Raw genomic sequence first — 18117 nt, 5'->3', positions numbered from 1 at the left:
TGGTGGTAATATGTGGTCTGGTCATGGTGTTGTGGTATTTGTTCCTTGTATTTGATATTATTCGGTCACTGTGGTGGTAATATGGTGTCTGGTCATGGTGCTGTGGTATTTGTTCCTTGTATGTGGTATTATAGGTCATTTTAAAAATTGAAAAATAAATAAAAATAAACCTAAATTGTATTGCATATTTTAACAAATAGTTAAAATTCTAACAGTAGAGTAGGGCCTGGCCAAAAGTGTCTACCTTGTCATTTTGGTGGCTTAAAAAATCTTTTGGCCAAAACAAAAGCTGCCGGCTTTATGTGTGATCTAGTGATGGGAACTGTCAATGTGTGATAGGTGAGAAGTGGAGATTTTCCAAGAGAGAGCGGTGGGACTGTGGCCAGTTCGAGGGGTGGAGTGTGGAGGCGGGGCTGGGGTGGAGCCTGGGCGGAGTCTCAAGGGGGCCCCGAAAATTTTGCCAGTATGGGGCTCCGAAATTTCTAGTGGCAGCCCTGGTCCGAACTATCAATCTTCAGTATTACACTAACACTAGCAAGTGAGCGGTGCTAACTTGAAGAAGAGAAGAGGATGCAACCCCTTTAGCTTATATCTGTATCTAAATTCTGAGTGTAAATAATACATAAAACTTATTTGAAATGTTACCTTATGTTGATGGTCAAGGTCTTACACACATTATGCATTAATTATTTTCAGACAAAACCAGTAGTGGATCTTAAATTAAAGAGTAACCATCTTTTTAATTTTATTTCATAAATCATTAGTACACATGAAAATAAGAAACTTTGTAATACAGTTGGGCTCAAAAGTTTACATACAAAAAAGGGCTGTAATGTTATTGATTTCAGTATGAAACTTGTTAACTTGGTTCTCCGTGATAATTTTTTTCTACAGAAACAGGGTACAGCCATGGGGTCCAACGTGGCCATGCCTTATGCTAATTGCTATATGACATATTTGAAAGAACACTACATTTACTTGAATTCTATTAACATTTTCATACAGTTGATGTACCTATATCAATAAAATTATTTCTATTTTTTCTGCATCTGAATTGGGTGTGCCAAATCTATTTTCATAGAAGTTTACATGCCCCAGCAGAATTTTTGCTTTCTTGGCCTTTCAACACCAAAACTTTTTCTCCACTCATAGTTAGTGGTTGGGTGAAGCCATTTATTGTCAAACTAATGTGTTTTTTCTTTTTAAATCATAATGACAACCAAAAACATCCAAATGACCCTGATCAAAAGTTCACATACCCTGGTGATTTTGGCCTGATAACATGTGCAGAAGTTGACACAAATGGGTTAAAATGGCTACTAAAGGTAACATTCTCACCTGTGACCTGTTTGCTTGTAATCAGTGTGTGTACATAAAAGCTGAGTGAGTTTTCTTGGATTCAGACAGACTCTTGCATCTTTCATCCAGCCACTGACGTTTCTGGATTGTGAGTCATGGGGAAAGCAAAAGAATTGTCAACGGATCTACAGGAAAAGGTAGTTGAACTGTATAAAATAGGAAAGGGATACAAAAAGATATCCAAGGAATTGATAATGCCAGTCAGCAGCATTCAAACTGTGATTAACAAATGGAAAATTAAGGGCTCTGTAAAAACAAAACCTGTTATGACCTGGTGGTCAGGACAATAATAGACCTGGTGGTTAAGAGCACACGGAATGACCTGATAGTTACTGATAATAAAGGACGAGCTCTGGGACGTGGGAACTCTGCTGACCGCAATCCCTAATCCTATCAAACACACTAGAAATAGCCGTGGATTGCGCCTAACGCTCCCTATGCAACTCGGCACAGCCTAAGGAACTAGCTAGCGCTGAAGATAGAAAAATAAAGCCTACCTTGCCTCAGAGAAATTCCCCAAAGGAAAAGGCAGCCCCCCACATATAATGACTGTGAGTAAAGATGAAAATACAAACACAGAGATGAAATAGATTTAGCAAAGTGAGGCCCGACTTACTGAACAGACCGAGGATAGGAAAGGTTACTTTGCGGTCAGCACAAAAACCTACAAAAAGACCACGCAGAGTGCGCAAAAAAGACCCTGCGCACCGACTCACGGTGCGGAGGCGCTCCCTCTGCGTCCCAGAGCTTCCAGCAAGCAAGACAACAATAAAAATAGCAAGCTGGACAGAAAAATAGTAAACCAAAGAAATACAAGCTGGAACTTAGCTTCTGCTGGGAAGACAGGTCACAAGAACGATCCAGGAGTGAACTAGACCAATACTGGAACATTGACAGGTGGCATGGAGCAAAGATCTAAGTGGAGTTAAATAGAGCAGCCAGCTAACGAATTAACCTCGTCACCTGTGGAAGGAAACTCAGAAACACCCACCAGAGGAAGTCCATGGACAGAACCAGCCGAAGTACCATTCATGACCACAGGAGGGAGCCCGACAACAGAATTCACAACAAAAACCACGGTCAGGTATTCCAAATTTCACCCACACTGCCAGGAAAATTGTTCAGGATGTAAAGAAAAATCCACAAATAACATCAGCTGAAATACTGAAATACTGGACTCTCTGAAAACTAGCGGTGTGGCTGTTTCAAGATGCACAATAAGGAGGCACTTGAAGAAAAATGGTCTGCATGGTCAAGTCGTCAGAAGAAAGCCATTAATGCGCAAATGCTACAGAGTATCTCGCGTACAATACGCAAAACAGCACAGAGACAAGCCTCAAAACTTCTGGAACACGGTAAATTGGAATGATGAGACAAAAATTAAACTTTTTGGCCACAACCATAAACATTACATTTGGAGAGAGGTCAACAAGGCCTATTATGAAAGGAACATGATTCCTACTGTAAAGCACGAAGGTGGATCGCTGATGTTTTGGGGATGTGTGAGCTACAAAGGCACAGGAAACTTGGTCAAAGTTGAAGGAAAAATTAATGCAGCATGTTATCAGCAAATACTAGAGGCAAATTTGCAATCATCAGCCCGGAAGTTGCGCATGGGACATACTTGGACGTTCCGACATGACAACGATCCAAAACACAAGGCAAAGTCGACCTGTCATTGACTACAGCAGAACAAAGTGAAGGTTCTGGAGTGGCCATCTCAGTCTCCTGACCTGAATATCATTGAGCCACCTTGGGGAGATCTCAAGCGCGCAGTTCATGCTAAACAGCCCAGTAATTTACAGGAACTGGAGAATGTTTGCCAAGAAGAGTAGGCAGCTTTACCATCTGAGAAAATAGAGAACCTCATCCACAACTACCACAAAAGACTTCAAGCTGTCATTGATGTTAGAGGGGGCAATACATGTTATTAAGAAATGAGGGATGTAAACTTTTGATCAGGGCTATTTGGATGTTTTGGGTTGTCATTATGATTTAAAAAGAGAAAACACAGTAGTTAGACAATAAATGGCTTCACCCAACCATTAACCATGAGTAGAGAAAAAGTTTTGGTGTTATCATTCATATTCACTGAAAAAAGGCCAAGAAAGCAATAATTCTGCCGGGGTATGTAAACTTTTGAGCACAACTGTATATCTGATCAGAGAACTCTGCTTCTTTCTCCTCCTGGACTGATCTTTCTTTGTAAGTGCATGGCTAAAGTCTATAAAATCTTTTATGCAGTGAAGATAGATTTTCCCATTACTGCAATGGGAGATGACAGTTGGTGTTTTTAATTTCTATGGAGGGGGAGGAGCTAGAGGCCGACACAGACATTCTGTTGCAAGTTCTCCTGAAATGACAATTCTCCATAGAACTTTATGAGCACAAACTGCCGTTTCCTATATCAGTAATTGAAAAAATAAGTATTAATTGAAAATGGATTTTTACTTGTGAATTGAAAATTTTGAGAATGAATAAGCAGTCATTGAGGAGTACAAAGTGAATTTTTCTGATTGTAATATATCCTATGTTTCTTATTCTCATGGATACTATTGATTTTGGAATAAACAAATTGATGGTTACTCTTTAGGAAAAAAAAAAAGGATAAATATGCAAAAACTGCACTTGGACCATTGTGATAATTGTATGTGTACAAATCAAATACATTTCTGTCCTCTAAACAGTCTCTACTAATTTGTCACAGATAACAGCTTTATATGTGGACCTTACCTGGAAGAAGTTTTCCACGTGTTGTTTTGGGGTATCTTCCCTAACAACAGGGTATGTGCATTTACCCATCATATCATAAATCGCCTTCATGATGTCAAGCATCTCCTGGAAGACATTATCAGTAGACATCAACATCAGCTGCCATGAGTAGTATTTCCAATTGAAGATATATAAAGTTAAAGGGAACCTGTCACCCCGAAAATCGCGGGTGAGGTAAGCCCACCGGCATCAGGGGCTTATCTACAGCATTCTGTAATGCTGTAGATAAGCCACCGATGTTACCTGAAAGAGGAGAAAAAGACGTTAGATTATACTCACCCAGGGGCGGTCCCGCTGCTGGTCCGGTCAAACGGGTGTCTCTGGTCCGCTCCGGCGCCTCCCATCTTCATTACAAGACGTCCTCTTCTGATCTTCAGCCACAGCTCCGGCGCAGGCGTACTTTAATCTGGCCTGTTGAGGGCAGAGCAAAGTACGGCAGTGCGCAGGCGCCGGACTTCTCTGACCTTTCCGGCGCCTGCGCACTGCAGTACTACCCTCTATCCGCAGAGCAAAGTACACCTGCGCCGGAGCCGAGGCTGAGGATCAGAAGAGGACGTCTTGTAATGAAGTTGGGAGGCACCGCAGCAGACCAGAGACGCCCGTTTGACCGGGCCAGCAGCAGGACCGCCCCTGGGTGAGTATAATCTAACGTCTTTTTCTCCTCTTTCAGGTAACATCGGGGGCTTATCTACAGCATTACAGAATGCTGTAGATAAGCCCCTGATTCCGGTGGGCTTACCTCACTCGCGATTTTCGGGGTGACAGGTTCCCTTTTAGCAAGTTGAAGATTACATAATCTCTATAAGGACTAAAGTTAACCCCTTTACCTCCAAGGGTGGTTTGCATGTTAATTACCGGGCCAATTTTTACAATTCTGACCACTGTCCCTTTATGAGGTTATAACTCTGGAACGCTTCAACGGATCCCAGTGATTCTGACACTGTTTTCTCGTGACATATTGTACTTCATGATTGTGGTAAAATTTCTTTGATATTACCTGCGTTTATTTGTGAAAAAAAACTGAAATTTGGCGAAAATTTTGAAAATTTTCCAACTTTGAATTTTTATGCCCTTAAATCACAGAGATATGTCACACAAAATACTTAATAAGTAACATTTCCCACATGTCTACTTTACATCAGCACAATTTTGGAAACAACATTTTTTTTGTTACGGAGTTATAAGGGTTAAAAGTTGACCAGCAATTTCTCGTTTTTACAACACCATTTTTTTTTAGGGACCACATCACATTTGAAGTAATTTTAAGGGGTCTATATGATAGAAAATACCCAAGTGTGACACCATTCTAAAAACTGCAACCCTCAAGCTGCTCAAAACCACTTTCAAGAAGTTTATTAACCCTTCAGGTTTCATTAAAAAAAATGAACATTTAACTTTTTTTCACAAAAAATTTACTTCAGCTCCAATTTGTTTTATTCTACCAAGGTTAACAGAAGAAAATGGACCCCAAAAGTTGTTGTACAATTTTTCCTGCGAACGCCGATACCCCATATGTGGGGGTAAACCACTGTTTGGGCGCATGGCAGAGCTCGGAAGGGAAGGAGCGCCGTTTGACTTTTCAATGCAAAATTGACTGGAATTGTCCAGCGCTTTATCTCCAATGTTACTAGGTGACCACGTCCCAGAATTCCCTGCGCTGTTTTTTCAGAGGAGGCCGGAGCCCTATGGGGACTTGGCTATCTCTTTTCTCCTATATCTACTTCTCTGGCATAAGTGAGGTTTTGACAAAGACCATCCTTGGTCGAAACGTTAACCTTATTTGGATCTCATGGTCCGCCACTACTGTATTTGTAAAAAGCACCTGGTGATGTTTGTATATATGAATAAAGAAACCACACATCTTGCATAACTTTCAACTACCTGAGTGCGGCTGATTCTCTTTTTGATACTTGGACTGTTTGTTTGAGCCTGCACCAACTAATTAACAGTGTGCACATAATTTTCCTGGATATTGGAAATGAGATGGGGCGCCATGTTGCGTTTGGAGAGCCCTTGATGTGCCTAAACATTGAAACCCCCCACAAGTGACACCATATTGGAAAGTAGATCCCCTAAGGAACTTATCTAGTCTCTAACCCCAACCACACCCCTAACTCCAACACACCCCTAACCCTAATCCCAACCCTAACCACACCCCTAACTCCAACACACCCCTAACACTAATCCCAACCATAACCCTAACCACACCCCTAACCCTGACACACCACTAACCCTAATCCCAACCGTAAATGTAATCCAAACCCTAACCCTAACTTTAGCCCCAACCCTAACTGTAGCCCTAGCCCCAACCCTAACCCTAGCCTGTTATGTTTGCTAATGACAGGTGTTATGAAGGCAATCCAGAAACACAGTGTGCTTAGCGATCAGAGCGCACACAGTGATCTGACAAATACCCAAAAATACAAGAACGAGCTCTGTGACGTGGAAACTCTGTAGACTGCACACCTGATCCTATCCTAAACACAACTAAAAGCGGCTGTGAATTGCGCCTAACAACTACCTAAGCAACTCGGCACAGCCTAAGAAACTAGCTAGCCTGAAGATAGAAAAATAGGCCTGACTTGCCCCAGAGAAATTCCCCAAAGGAAAAGGCAGCCCCCCACATATAATGACTGTGAGTAAGATGAAAAGACAAAACGTAGGGATGAAATAGATTCAGCAAAGTGGGGCCCGATATTCTAGGACAGAGTGAGGACAGTAAAGCGAACTTTGCAGTCTACAAAAAACCCTAAAGCAAAACCACGCAAAGGGGGCAAAAAAAACCCACCGTGCCGAACTAACGGCATGGCGGTACACCCTTTGCGTCTCAGAGCTTCCAGCAAAACAAAAGACAAGCTGGACAGAAAAAAAGCAACAAAAAAGCAAAAAGCACTTAGCTATACAGAGCAGCAGGTCACAGGAACAATCAGGAGAAACTCAGATCCAACACTGAAACATTGACAAGGAGCAAGGATAGCAGCATCAGGCGGAGTTAAGTAATGAAGCAGTTAACGAGCTCACCAGAACACCTGAGGGAGGAAGCTCAGAAGCTGCAGTACCACTTGTGACCACAGGAGTGAATCCAGCCACAGAATTCACAACAGTACCCCCCCCTTGAGGAGGGGTCACCGAACCCTCACCAGAGCCCCCAGGCCGACCAGGATGAGCCGCATGAAAGGCACGAACAAGATCGGAAGCATGAACATCAGAGGCAAAAACCCAGGAATTATCTTCCTGAGCATAACCCTTCCATTTAACCAGATACTGGAGTTTCCGTCTAGAAACACGAGAATCCAAAATCTTCTCCACAATATACTCCAATTCCCCCTCCACCAAAACCAGGGCAGGAGGCTCAACAGATGGAACCATAGGTGCCACGTATCTCCGCAACAACGACCTATGGAATACATTATGTATGGAAAAGGAGTCTGGGAGGGTCAAACGAAAAGACACAGGATTGAGAACCTCAGAAATCCTATACGGACCAATAAAACGAGGTTTAAATTTAGGAGAGGAAACCTTCATAGGAATATGACGAGAAGATAACCAAACCAGATCCCCAACACGAAGTCGGGGACCCACACGGCGTCTGCGATTAGCGAAAAGTTGAGCTTTCTCCTGGGACAAGATCAAATTGTCCACTACCTGAGTCCAGATCTGCTGCAACCTATCCACCACAGAATCCACACCAGGACAGTCCGAAGACTCAACCTGTCCTGAAGAGAAACGAGGATGGAACCCAGAATTGCAAAAAAATGGAGAAACCAAGGTAGCCGAGCTGGCCCGATTATTAAGGGCGAACTCAGCCAACGGCAAAAAGGACACCCAATCATCCTGGTCTGCAGAAACAAAATATCTCAGATATGTTTCCAAGGTCTGATTGGTTCGTTCGGTCTGGCCATTAGTCTGAGGATGGAAAGCCGAGGAAAAGGATAGGTCAATGCCCATCCTACCACAAAAGGCTCGCCAGAACCTTGAAACAAACTGGGAACCTCTGTCAGAAACAATATTCTCAGGAATGCCATGCAACCGAACCACATGCTGAAAGAACAAAGGTACCAAATCAGAGGAGGAAGGCAATTTAGCCAAGGGCACCAGATGGACCATTTTAGAAAAGCGATCACAGACCACCCAAATGACTGACATCTTTTGAGAAACGGGAAGGTCAGAAATGAAATCCATCGAAATATGTGTCCAAGGCCTCTTTGGGACCGGCAAGGGCAAAAGCAACCCACTGGCACGAGAACAGCAGGGCTTAGCCCTAGCACAAATCCCACAGGACTGCACAAAAGTACGTACATCCCGTGACAGAGATGGCCACCAGAAGGATCTAGCCACTAACTCTCTGGTACCAAAGATTCCAGGATGACCAGCCAACACCGAACAATGAAGTTCAGAGATAAGTTTATTAGTCCACCTATCAGGGACGAACAGTTTCTCTGCTGGACAACGATCAGGTTTATTCGCCTGAAATTTTTGCAGCACCCGCCGCAAATCAGGGGAGATGGCAGACACAATGACTCCTTCCTTGAGGATACCCGCTGGCTCAGATAAACCCGGAGAGTCGGGCACAAAACTCCTAGACAGAGCATCCGCCTTCACATTTTTAGAGCCCGGAAGGTACGAAATCACAAAGTCGAAGCGGGCAAAAAATAACGACCAACGGGCCTGTCTAGGATTCAAGCGCTTGGCAGACTCGAGATAAGTCAAGTTCTTATGATCAGTCAATACCACCACGCGATGCTTAGCTCCTTCAAGCCAATGACGCCACTCCTCGAATGCCCACTTCATGGCCAGCAACTCTCGATTGCCCACATCATAATTACGCTCAGCGGGCGAAAACTTCCTGGAAAAGAAAGCACATGGTTTCATCACTGAGCAATCAGAACCTCTCTGTGACAAAACCGCCCCTGCTCCAATCTCAGAAGCATCAACCTCGACCTGGAACGGAAGAGAAACATCTGGCTGACACAACACAGGGGCAGAACAAAAACGACGCTTCAACTCCTGAAAAGCTTCCACAGCAGCAGAAGACAAATTAGCCAAATCAGCACCCTTCTTGGTCAAATCGGTCAATGGTTTGGCAATGCTAGAAAAATTACAGATGAAGCGACGATAAAAATTAGCAAAGCCCAGGAACTTTTGCAGACTTTTCAGAGATGTCGGCTGAATCCAATCCTGGATGGCTTGGACCTTAACTGGATCCATCTCGATAGTAGAAGGGGTAAAGATGAACCCCAAAAATGAAACTTTCTGCACACCGAAGAGACACTTTGATCCCTTCACAAACAAAGAGTTAGCACGCAGGACCTGAAAAACCATTCTGACCTGCTTCACATGAGACTCCCAATCATCTGAGAAGATCAAAATGTCATCCAAGTAAACAATCAGGAATTTATCCAGATACTCACGGAAGATGTCATGCATAAAAGACTGAAACACAGATGGAGCATTGGCAAGTCCGAACGGCATCACTAGATACTCAAAATGACCCTCGGGCGTATTGAATGCAGTTTTCCATTCATCTCCTTGCCTGATTCTCACCAGATTATACGCACCACGAAGATCTATCTTAGTGAACCAACTAGCCCCCTTAATCCGAGCAAACAAGTCAGATAACAATGGCAAGGGATACTGAAATTTAACAGTGATCTTATTAAGAAGACGGTAATCAATACACGGTCTCAGCGAACCATCCTTCTTGGCTACAAAGAAGAACCCTGCTCCCAGTGGTGATGACGATGGGCGAATATGTCCCTTCTCCAGGGATTCCTTCACATAACTGCGCATAGCGGCGTGTTCGGGCACGGATAAATTAAATAATCGACCTTTAGGGAATTTACTACCAGGAATCAAATTGATAGCACAATCACAATCCCTATGCGGAGGTAGAGCATCGGACTTGGGCTCTTCAAATACATCCTGATAATCAGACAAGAACTCTGGGACCTCAGAAGGGATGGATGACGAAATCGACAAAAATGGAACATCACCATGTACCCCCTGACAACCCCAGCTGGATACCGACATGGAATTCCAATCCAATACTGGATTATGGGTTTGTAGCCATGGCAACCCCAACACGACCACATCATGCAGATTATGCAACACCAGAAAGCGAATAACTTCCTGATGTGCAGGAGCCATGCACATGGTCAGCTGGGCCCAGTATTGAGGTTTATTCTTGGCCAAAGGTGTAGCATCAATTCCTCTCAATGGAATAGGACACCGCAAAGGCTCCAAGAAAAACCCACAACGTTTAGCATAATCCAAATCCATCAGATTCAGGGCTGCGCCCGAATCCACAAACGCCATGACAGAAAACGACGACAAAGAGCATATCAAGGTAATGGACAGAAGGAATTTGGACTGTACAGTACCAATGACGGCAGACCTAGCGGACCGCTTAGTGCGCTTAGGACAATCAGAAATAGCATGAGTGGAATAACCACAGTAGAAACACAGACCATTCAGACGTCTGTATTCCTGCCGTTCAACTCTAGTCATAGTCCTATCGCACTGCATAGGCTCAGGTTTAACCTCAGGCAGTACCGCCAAATGGTGCACAGATTTACGCTCGCGCAAGCGTCGACCGATCTGAATGGCCAAAGACAAAGACTCATTCAAACCAGCAGGCATAGGAAATCCCACCATGACATCCTTAAGAGCCTCAGAAAGACCCTTTCTGAACAAAGCTGCCAGCGCAGATTCATTCCACTGAGTGAGTACTGACCATTTCCTAAATTTCTGACAATATACTTCTATATCATCCTGACCCTGGCACAAAGCCAGCAAATTTTTCTCAGCCTGATCCACTGAATTAGGCTCATCGTACAGCAATCCGAGCGCCAGGAAAAACGCATCAACACTACTCAATGCAGGGTCTCCTGGCGCAAGAGAAAATGCCCAGTCTTGAGGGTCGCCGCGCAAAAAAGAAATAATAATCAAAACCTGTTGAATAGGATTACCAGAAGAATGAGGTTTCAAGGCCAGAAATAGCTTACAATTATTTTTGAAACTTAGAAATTTAGTTCTATCTCCAAAAAACAAATCGGGAATAGGAATTCTTGGTTCTAACATAGATTTCTGATCAATAGTATCTTGAATTTTTTGTACATTTATAACGAGATTATCCATTGAAGAGCACAGACCCTGAATATCCATGTCCACACCTGTGTCCAGAATCACCCAAATGTCTAGGGGAAAAAAAAAAAAGTGAACACAGAGCAGAAAAAAAAAAAAAAATGATGTCAGAACTTTTTCTTTCCCTCTATTGAGAATCATTAGTTTGGCTCCTTGTACTGTTATGTTTGCTAATGACAGGTGTTATGAAGGCAATCCAGAAACACAGTGTGCTTAGCAATCAGAGCGCACACAGTGATCTGACAAATACCCAAAAATACAAGAACGAGCTCTGTGACGTGGAAACTCTGTAGACTGCACACCTGATCCTATCCTAAACACAACTAAAAGCGGCTGTGGATTGCGCCTAACAACTACCTAGGCAACTCGGCACAGCCTAAGAAACTAGCTAGCCTGAAGATAGAAAAATAGGCCTGACTTGCCCCAGAGAAATTCCCCAAAGGAAAAGGCAGCCCCCCACATATAATGACTGTGAGTAAGATGAAAAGACAAAACGTAGGGATGAAATAGATTCAGCAAAGTGGGGCCCGATATTCTAGGACAGAGCGAGGACAGTAAAGCGAACTTTGCAGTCTACAAAAAACCCTAAAGCAAAACCACGCAAAGGGGGCAAAAAAAAACCACCGTGCCGAACTAACGGCACGGCGGTACACCCTTTGCGTCTCAGAGCTTCCAGCAAAACAAAAGACAAGCTGGACAGAAAAAAAGCAACAAAAAAGCAAAAAGCACTTAGCTATACAGAGCAGCAGGTCACAGGAACAATCAGGAGAAGCTCAGATCCAACACTGAAACATTGACAAGGAGCAAGGATAGCAGCATCAGGCGGAGTTAAGTAATGAAGCAGTTAACGAGCTCACCAGAACACCTGAGGGAGGAAGCTCAGAAGCTGCAGTACCACTTGTGACCACAGGAGTGAATTCAGCCACAGAATTCACAACACTAGCCCAAACCCTAATCCTAACCCTAGTCCTAACCCTAGCCCCAACCCTAACCCTAGCCCCAACCCTAACCCTAGCCCCAACCCTAACCCTAGCCCCAACCCTAGCCCTAACCCTCGCCCCAACCCTAACCCTAGCCCCAACCCTAGCCCTAACCCTTACCCTAGCCCTAATGGGAAAATGGAAATATATACTTTTTTTATTTTATTCTTTTTCCCTAACTAAGGGGGTGATGAAGGGGGTTTGATTTACTTTATAGCGGGTTTTTTAGCGAATTTTTTGGATTGGCAGCCGTCACACACTAAAAGACGCTTTTTATTGCAAAAAATAGTTTTTGCGTCTCCACATTTTTAGAGCTATAATTTTTCCATACTTTGGTCCATAGAGTCAAGTGAGGTCTTGTTTTTTTGCGGGATGAGTTGACGTTTTAATTTGTTCCATTTTTGGGCATGTGACATTTTTGATCGCTTTTTATTCCGATTTTTATGAGGCAGAATGACCAAAAACCAGCTATTCATGAATTTATTTTGGGGAAGGGGGCGTTTATACTGTTCCACGTTTGGTAAAATTGATAAAGCAGTTTTATTCTTTGGGTCAGCACAATTACAGCGATATCTTATTTATATTTATTTTATGTTTTGGCGCTTTTATACGATAAAAACTATTTTATATAAAAAATAATTATTTTTTTGCATTTGCTTTATTCTGAGGACTATAACTTTTTTATTTTTTCGCTGATGATGCTGTATGGTGGCTCATTTTTTGCGGGACAAGATGACGTTTCAGCAGTACCATGGTTATTTATATCCGTCTTTCTGATTGCGTGTTATTCGACTTTTTGTTTGGTGGTATGATAATAAAGCGTTGTTTCTTGCCTCGTTCTTTTTTTTTTTTTTTACGGTGTTCACTGATGGGGTAAACTAGCGGGATAGTTTTATAGGTGGGGTCGTTACGGACGCGGCGATACTAAATATATGTGTACTTTTATTGTTTTTTTTTATTTAGATAAAGAAATGTTTTTATGGGAACAATATTATTTTTTCTTTATTTAGGAATTGTTATTTTTCTTTTACACATCTGAATATTTTTTTTTTACTTCGTAACATTGCCCTGGGGGGGGGGGGGGGGGGGTAAACACATCATGTTATAAGGTCAGATTGCTGATCTGACACTTTGCAGACATGCAGGGCTACAGGCATACATGCTCTGAGCAGGCGCTTGTAAGCCACTTCCCTGCAGGACCCAGAAGTAGCCCGCGGCCATTTTGGATCTGGGGCCTGCAGGGAGAAGGAGGTAGGAGACCCTCGGAGCAACGCGAGCACATCGCGTTGCTCCGAGGGTCTCAGGGAAGCACGCAGGGAGCCCCCTCCTTGCGCGATGCTTCCCTGTACCGCCGGAACACTGCGATCATGTTTGATCACAGTGTTCCGGGGGTTAATGTGCCGGGGGCGGTCCGTGACCACTCCTGGCACATAGTGCCGGATGTCAGCTGACACCCGGCCACGATCAGCCGCGCTCCCCCCGTGAGCGCGGCCGATCGCATATGACGTACCATCCCGTCGATGGCAGGGCTGGACTGGGACTAAAATTCAGCCCTGGCATTTGAAGTTACACAGGCCCACTTGTCACATGGTGACTGTATAATATCTTTGTACACTTGTAGGCAGGGCCGGTTTTAGGCAAAGTGGGGCCCTACGCCTAGGCAAAATTTAAAATGGGGCCCCAAATGCTAACATATTGCACATCATACAGGAGCATTTCTGTTGTATTTATATGCGCTGAGTTCAGGCCGCTAAACGAGTGTGATCGACAATATTGCTTGTTTCCTGGGCTCTTTACACCAACTGAGAAAGAATGATGGGAACAGAACAATCACTAATAGATTAATCGGTCCTCATACAGTATCATGTAATCAGCAGCACATCTACAGTTTAGATCGGCGATGTGCTGCTGAGAACAATGATTTTTGTTCCAGCAAAAACAATCTGAATATGCAGCATTTTACTTGTTTAGTAAAATACACCCCATAGTACTCCATATATTATAATGTGCACCACAGTCCTTCATCTTATATATAATTGCCTAGAATACTACTTCCTGCAATTTGTGCCAACTTCCGTGGCTTTGTCCGGAGCTAATGTCCGGAGCTAATGTCCGGAGCTAATGTCCGGAGCTAATGTCCGGAGATAAGTGACGTCAACAGTGTCCAGTGTCTGATTGGTTGCCGCCTGCTGCGAGCGATCAATCAGAAACGTGCCGTACTGTGACACACTCCGCCCGCCATTTTGGTGTGATTTTTGAATTTTTACCTCACAGCAAGTTTCTACTGCGTGGAGGCGGGCCCAGTGACGTTGCTCTTCAAGCTCCTGCCGAATTTCAAGTATATATGGATTCTAGACTCCCGATTCTTTAGAATCAGGCTGCCATCTAGTATAGTATAATACACTCCCTATAGTCCTCCATATATTAAAATACACTGCTCAGTCCTCTATATAGCATAAAACACTCCTCATAGTCCTCCATATAGCATAATACACTCCTTATAGTGCTCCATATAGTATAATGCACCGCCATAGTCATCCATGTAGTACAATTCACTTCCCATAGTATAATGCACCCCATAGTTCTTCATAGTATAACGTATTCCCCATAATCCTTGATACAGTATAATGCAGCCCACATATAGTATAATGCAGCCACCACCCTACAGAATATAATGCAGCCACCCCAGAGTATAATGCAGCCACCCCATAGAATATAATACAGCCCACCTCCCCATAATATATAATGTAGCCCCCACAGAATATAATGCAGCCCCCCATAGTATAACACAACCTCCCCCATAGAATATAATATACCCCCATAGTATATAGCACAACCCGCATAGCAGATAACACAGCCCACGTAGCAGTATACAGCACAGCCCACATAGTAGTATACAGCAGAGCCCACATAGTAGTATACAGCACAGCCCACATAGTAGTATACAGCAGAGCCCACAAAGTAGTGTATAGCACAGCCCACATAGTAGTATACAGCAGAGCCCACACAGTAGTATATAGCACAGCCCACATAGTAGTATACAGCACAGCCCACGTAGTATACAGCACAGCCCACAGTAGTATATCGCACAGCCCACATAGTAGTATACAGCAGAGCCCACACAGTATATAGCACAGCCTACAAAGTAGTATACAGCACAGCCCACACAGTAGTATACAGCAGAGCCCCAAACAGTAGTATATAGCAGAGCCCACATAGTAGTATACAGCACAGCCCACACAGTAGTATATAGAACTGCCCACATAGTAGTATACTTTGCAGACTGCTCCAGGTCACTCATATGAAAGGTGCCTTCTCCCAACAGCGATTTTAAGATCTCTCCGGAATTGTGCTATGGGATTTAGATCCTGACTCATTGCTGGCCACTTCAGAACTCTCCAGCTCTTTGTTTTCATTCATTTCTGGGTGCTTATTAAAGTATTTTAAGGGTCATTTTCCTGCTGGAAGACCCATGATCTAGGAAGTACACTCAGCTTTTTAATACTGAGCATTACATTGTGACCCAAAATCCTTTGGTAATCTTCAGATTTCATAATGCCTTGCATACAGTCAAGGCCCCCAATGCCAGAGGCAGCAAAAAAAACCAAAATATCTTTGAACCTCCACAATATTTGACTAATTGCTGTGTTCTTTTCTTTTTAGGCCTCATTCCATTTTGGGTAAACAGTAGAATGATGTTTTCTTTTTTTTAATAAAAAGCTATTGGTTTCATCTATCCAGAAGACACTTTCCCAGAAGGAATTTGGCTTACTAACGTACATTTTTGAAAACTGCAGTCTAGCTTTTTTTAATGTCTGTGTCAGCAGTGAAGTTCTCCTGGGTGCCATAGCGTTTTTTTATTTCATTCAAATGTTGACAGATAGTTCGCTCTTATGCCTTGAATTTCTTTGGCACTTGATTGGGGCTGACTATCCACCATTCGGATTATCCCATATTGCAAATTTTCTTCAATTTTTCTCTGAAAGTGCAGATCTCGACACTTAGCTCTTTTCTTGACTACCCCCTAGCATCTCACCCGTGGATAGTTAGGTTTATCAGAGCCACCCAGAGGTTGCGCCCTACCATTAGACAAATCTCGCCATCCAGGGACCTAAATCTGGTCCTCAGATTCCTCTGTAAAGATGTTTACGCCCCGGCCGATAATATGCCCATTTCAGTACTCACTCGTAAAACAGCATTCTTAGTGGCAATTACTACGGCTAAGAGAGTGGGGGAAATCCAGGCCCTATGTACTAGGGACCCTTACCTTCAGATTAGAGAAGATAGTCTAGTTCTTAGATTGGATCCCTCCTTTATTCCAAAGGTGGGGTCAGTAAAAAACAGAAATCAGGAGATCGTGTTACCATCCTTCTGTAATAATCCGGCTAATGAGAAAGAAAGAGCCCTTCATTCCCTCGACATCAGACAGGTGGTTCTAGACTACTTAGCAGCCACCAACTCGTGGCGTATCGACCCGAATTTGTTTATTTTGTTTGGAGGGAAGAATAAGGGAAATAAGGCTTCTAAAGCTTCTATTGCTCGTTGGATCACTTCGGTGATCTCTGAGGCTTATCAGTCTGAAGGGCTTCCTTCTCCAAGGGGTCTTCACGCACATTCTACTCGAGGGATAGCTACTTCGTGGGCTGAGAGAGCAAGTGCATCTCTTGAGCAGATCTGTAAGGCAGCCACTTGGGCTAGTGCTAATACATTTTGTAGACACTATAAACTTCATGTTCTGTCTGGTCAACATACGGCATTTGGGAGAAAGGTTCTCCAGGCGGTAATCCCACCCTAAGTAGGTGCTTTGGTACTCTCCAGGGTGCTGTCAGGAGGGACGTCCTGGAAAATAGGTATTAAGCTTATCGTTAATTATGTTTCCAGGAGTCCATACTGACAGCACTGGTAGTTCCCTCCCTGTAGTACTGATATCCTCTATGTAAGACGCCTGACATAAGATGTATTATGTTCTGGTATAAAATGTATTGCATGTTATATTTGACATATGAGTAAATATGTTTATGACAAATTAATGTATATATTGTTTCTATTAAAAAGTCTTTTCTGCATATCCATGAGGTGGTTCTTGTTACAACACTGAGGATTGGGGGTGGGACATGCCCTTTTGAACTCTCGTGTGTTTCCTGTCCCAGCAAAGGGGGAGGAGGACGTCCTCCAGGGTGCTGCCAGTATGGACTCCTGGAAACATAATTAACGGTAAGCTTAATACCTATTTTCTTCAATTTTTCTCTGTCATCCACGTCCAGGGGCTGCTTATTCACCATCCGAACTATCCTGCATTGCAACATTTTATGAATTTTTCTCCGCCGTCCACGTCAAGGGAGATTAGCTACCATGCCATGGGTCCTTCTTCTTGATTATGTTGTGCACTGTGAGCAAACGAACTTCAAGATCTCTGGTGATGGACTTGTAACCTTGAGATTGTTGATATTTTTCAACAATTTTGGTTCTCAAGTCCTCACAGTTCTCTTCTCCTCTTTCTGTTCTCCATGCTTAGTGTGGCACACATAGACGCACAATGCAAAGATTGAGTCTTCTCCCCTTTTTATTTGTTTTTTTCTATTTTAATTACTACAGACCTTGTTGCAGTTTGAGAAGGATTTGCACGCACCATGAGCTATTACAGTGCTGCTTCTGCTTTATGAAGATTATATACATACACAGATTCACATATACGGTACATGCACACATACAGTACCAGTCAGATACACATGTTACATGTTCATGCAATGATTTTCCTTGTTTTTATGGGAATGTGAACATTTTAGGTTCAGACTGAAGGCTGCAAAACCACAAAAGTACATTTACAGAAACAAGTGGTGAAGAAACACATGTACAACAGAAT

At 43.3% G+C, this 18117-nt stretch overlaps 1 protein-coding gene across 4 annotated transcripts in view; it reads right to left on the bottom strand.

The window, feature by feature from the left end:
* KCNIP4 (potassium voltage-gated channel interacting protein 4) overlaps nt 1-18117 on the bottom strand; it is a 1248191-nt gene that overhangs the window by 30324 nt on the left and 1199750 nt on the right. For all 4 annotated transcript variants that reach the window (XM_069744678.1, XM_069744679.1, XM_069744677.1 and 1 more), the window contains one exon: nt 4093-4197. In XM_069744678.1, coding sequence (XP_069600779.1) covers nt 4093-4197 — 105 coding nt within the window. The remainder of the gene's footprint in view (nt 1-4092; nt 4198-18117) is intronic.

Source organism: Ranitomeya imitator, chromosome 1 (assembly GCF_032444005.1).
Source record: "Ranitomeya imitator isolate aRanImi1 chromosome 1, aRanImi1.pri, whole genome shotgun sequence".
NCBI lineage: Eukaryota > Metazoa > Chordata > Amphibia > Anura > Dendrobatidae > Ranitomeya > Ranitomeya imitator.
Note: the sequence above shows the minus strand (reverse complement) of the source record. Positions and strands in the feature narration are given on the sequence as shown.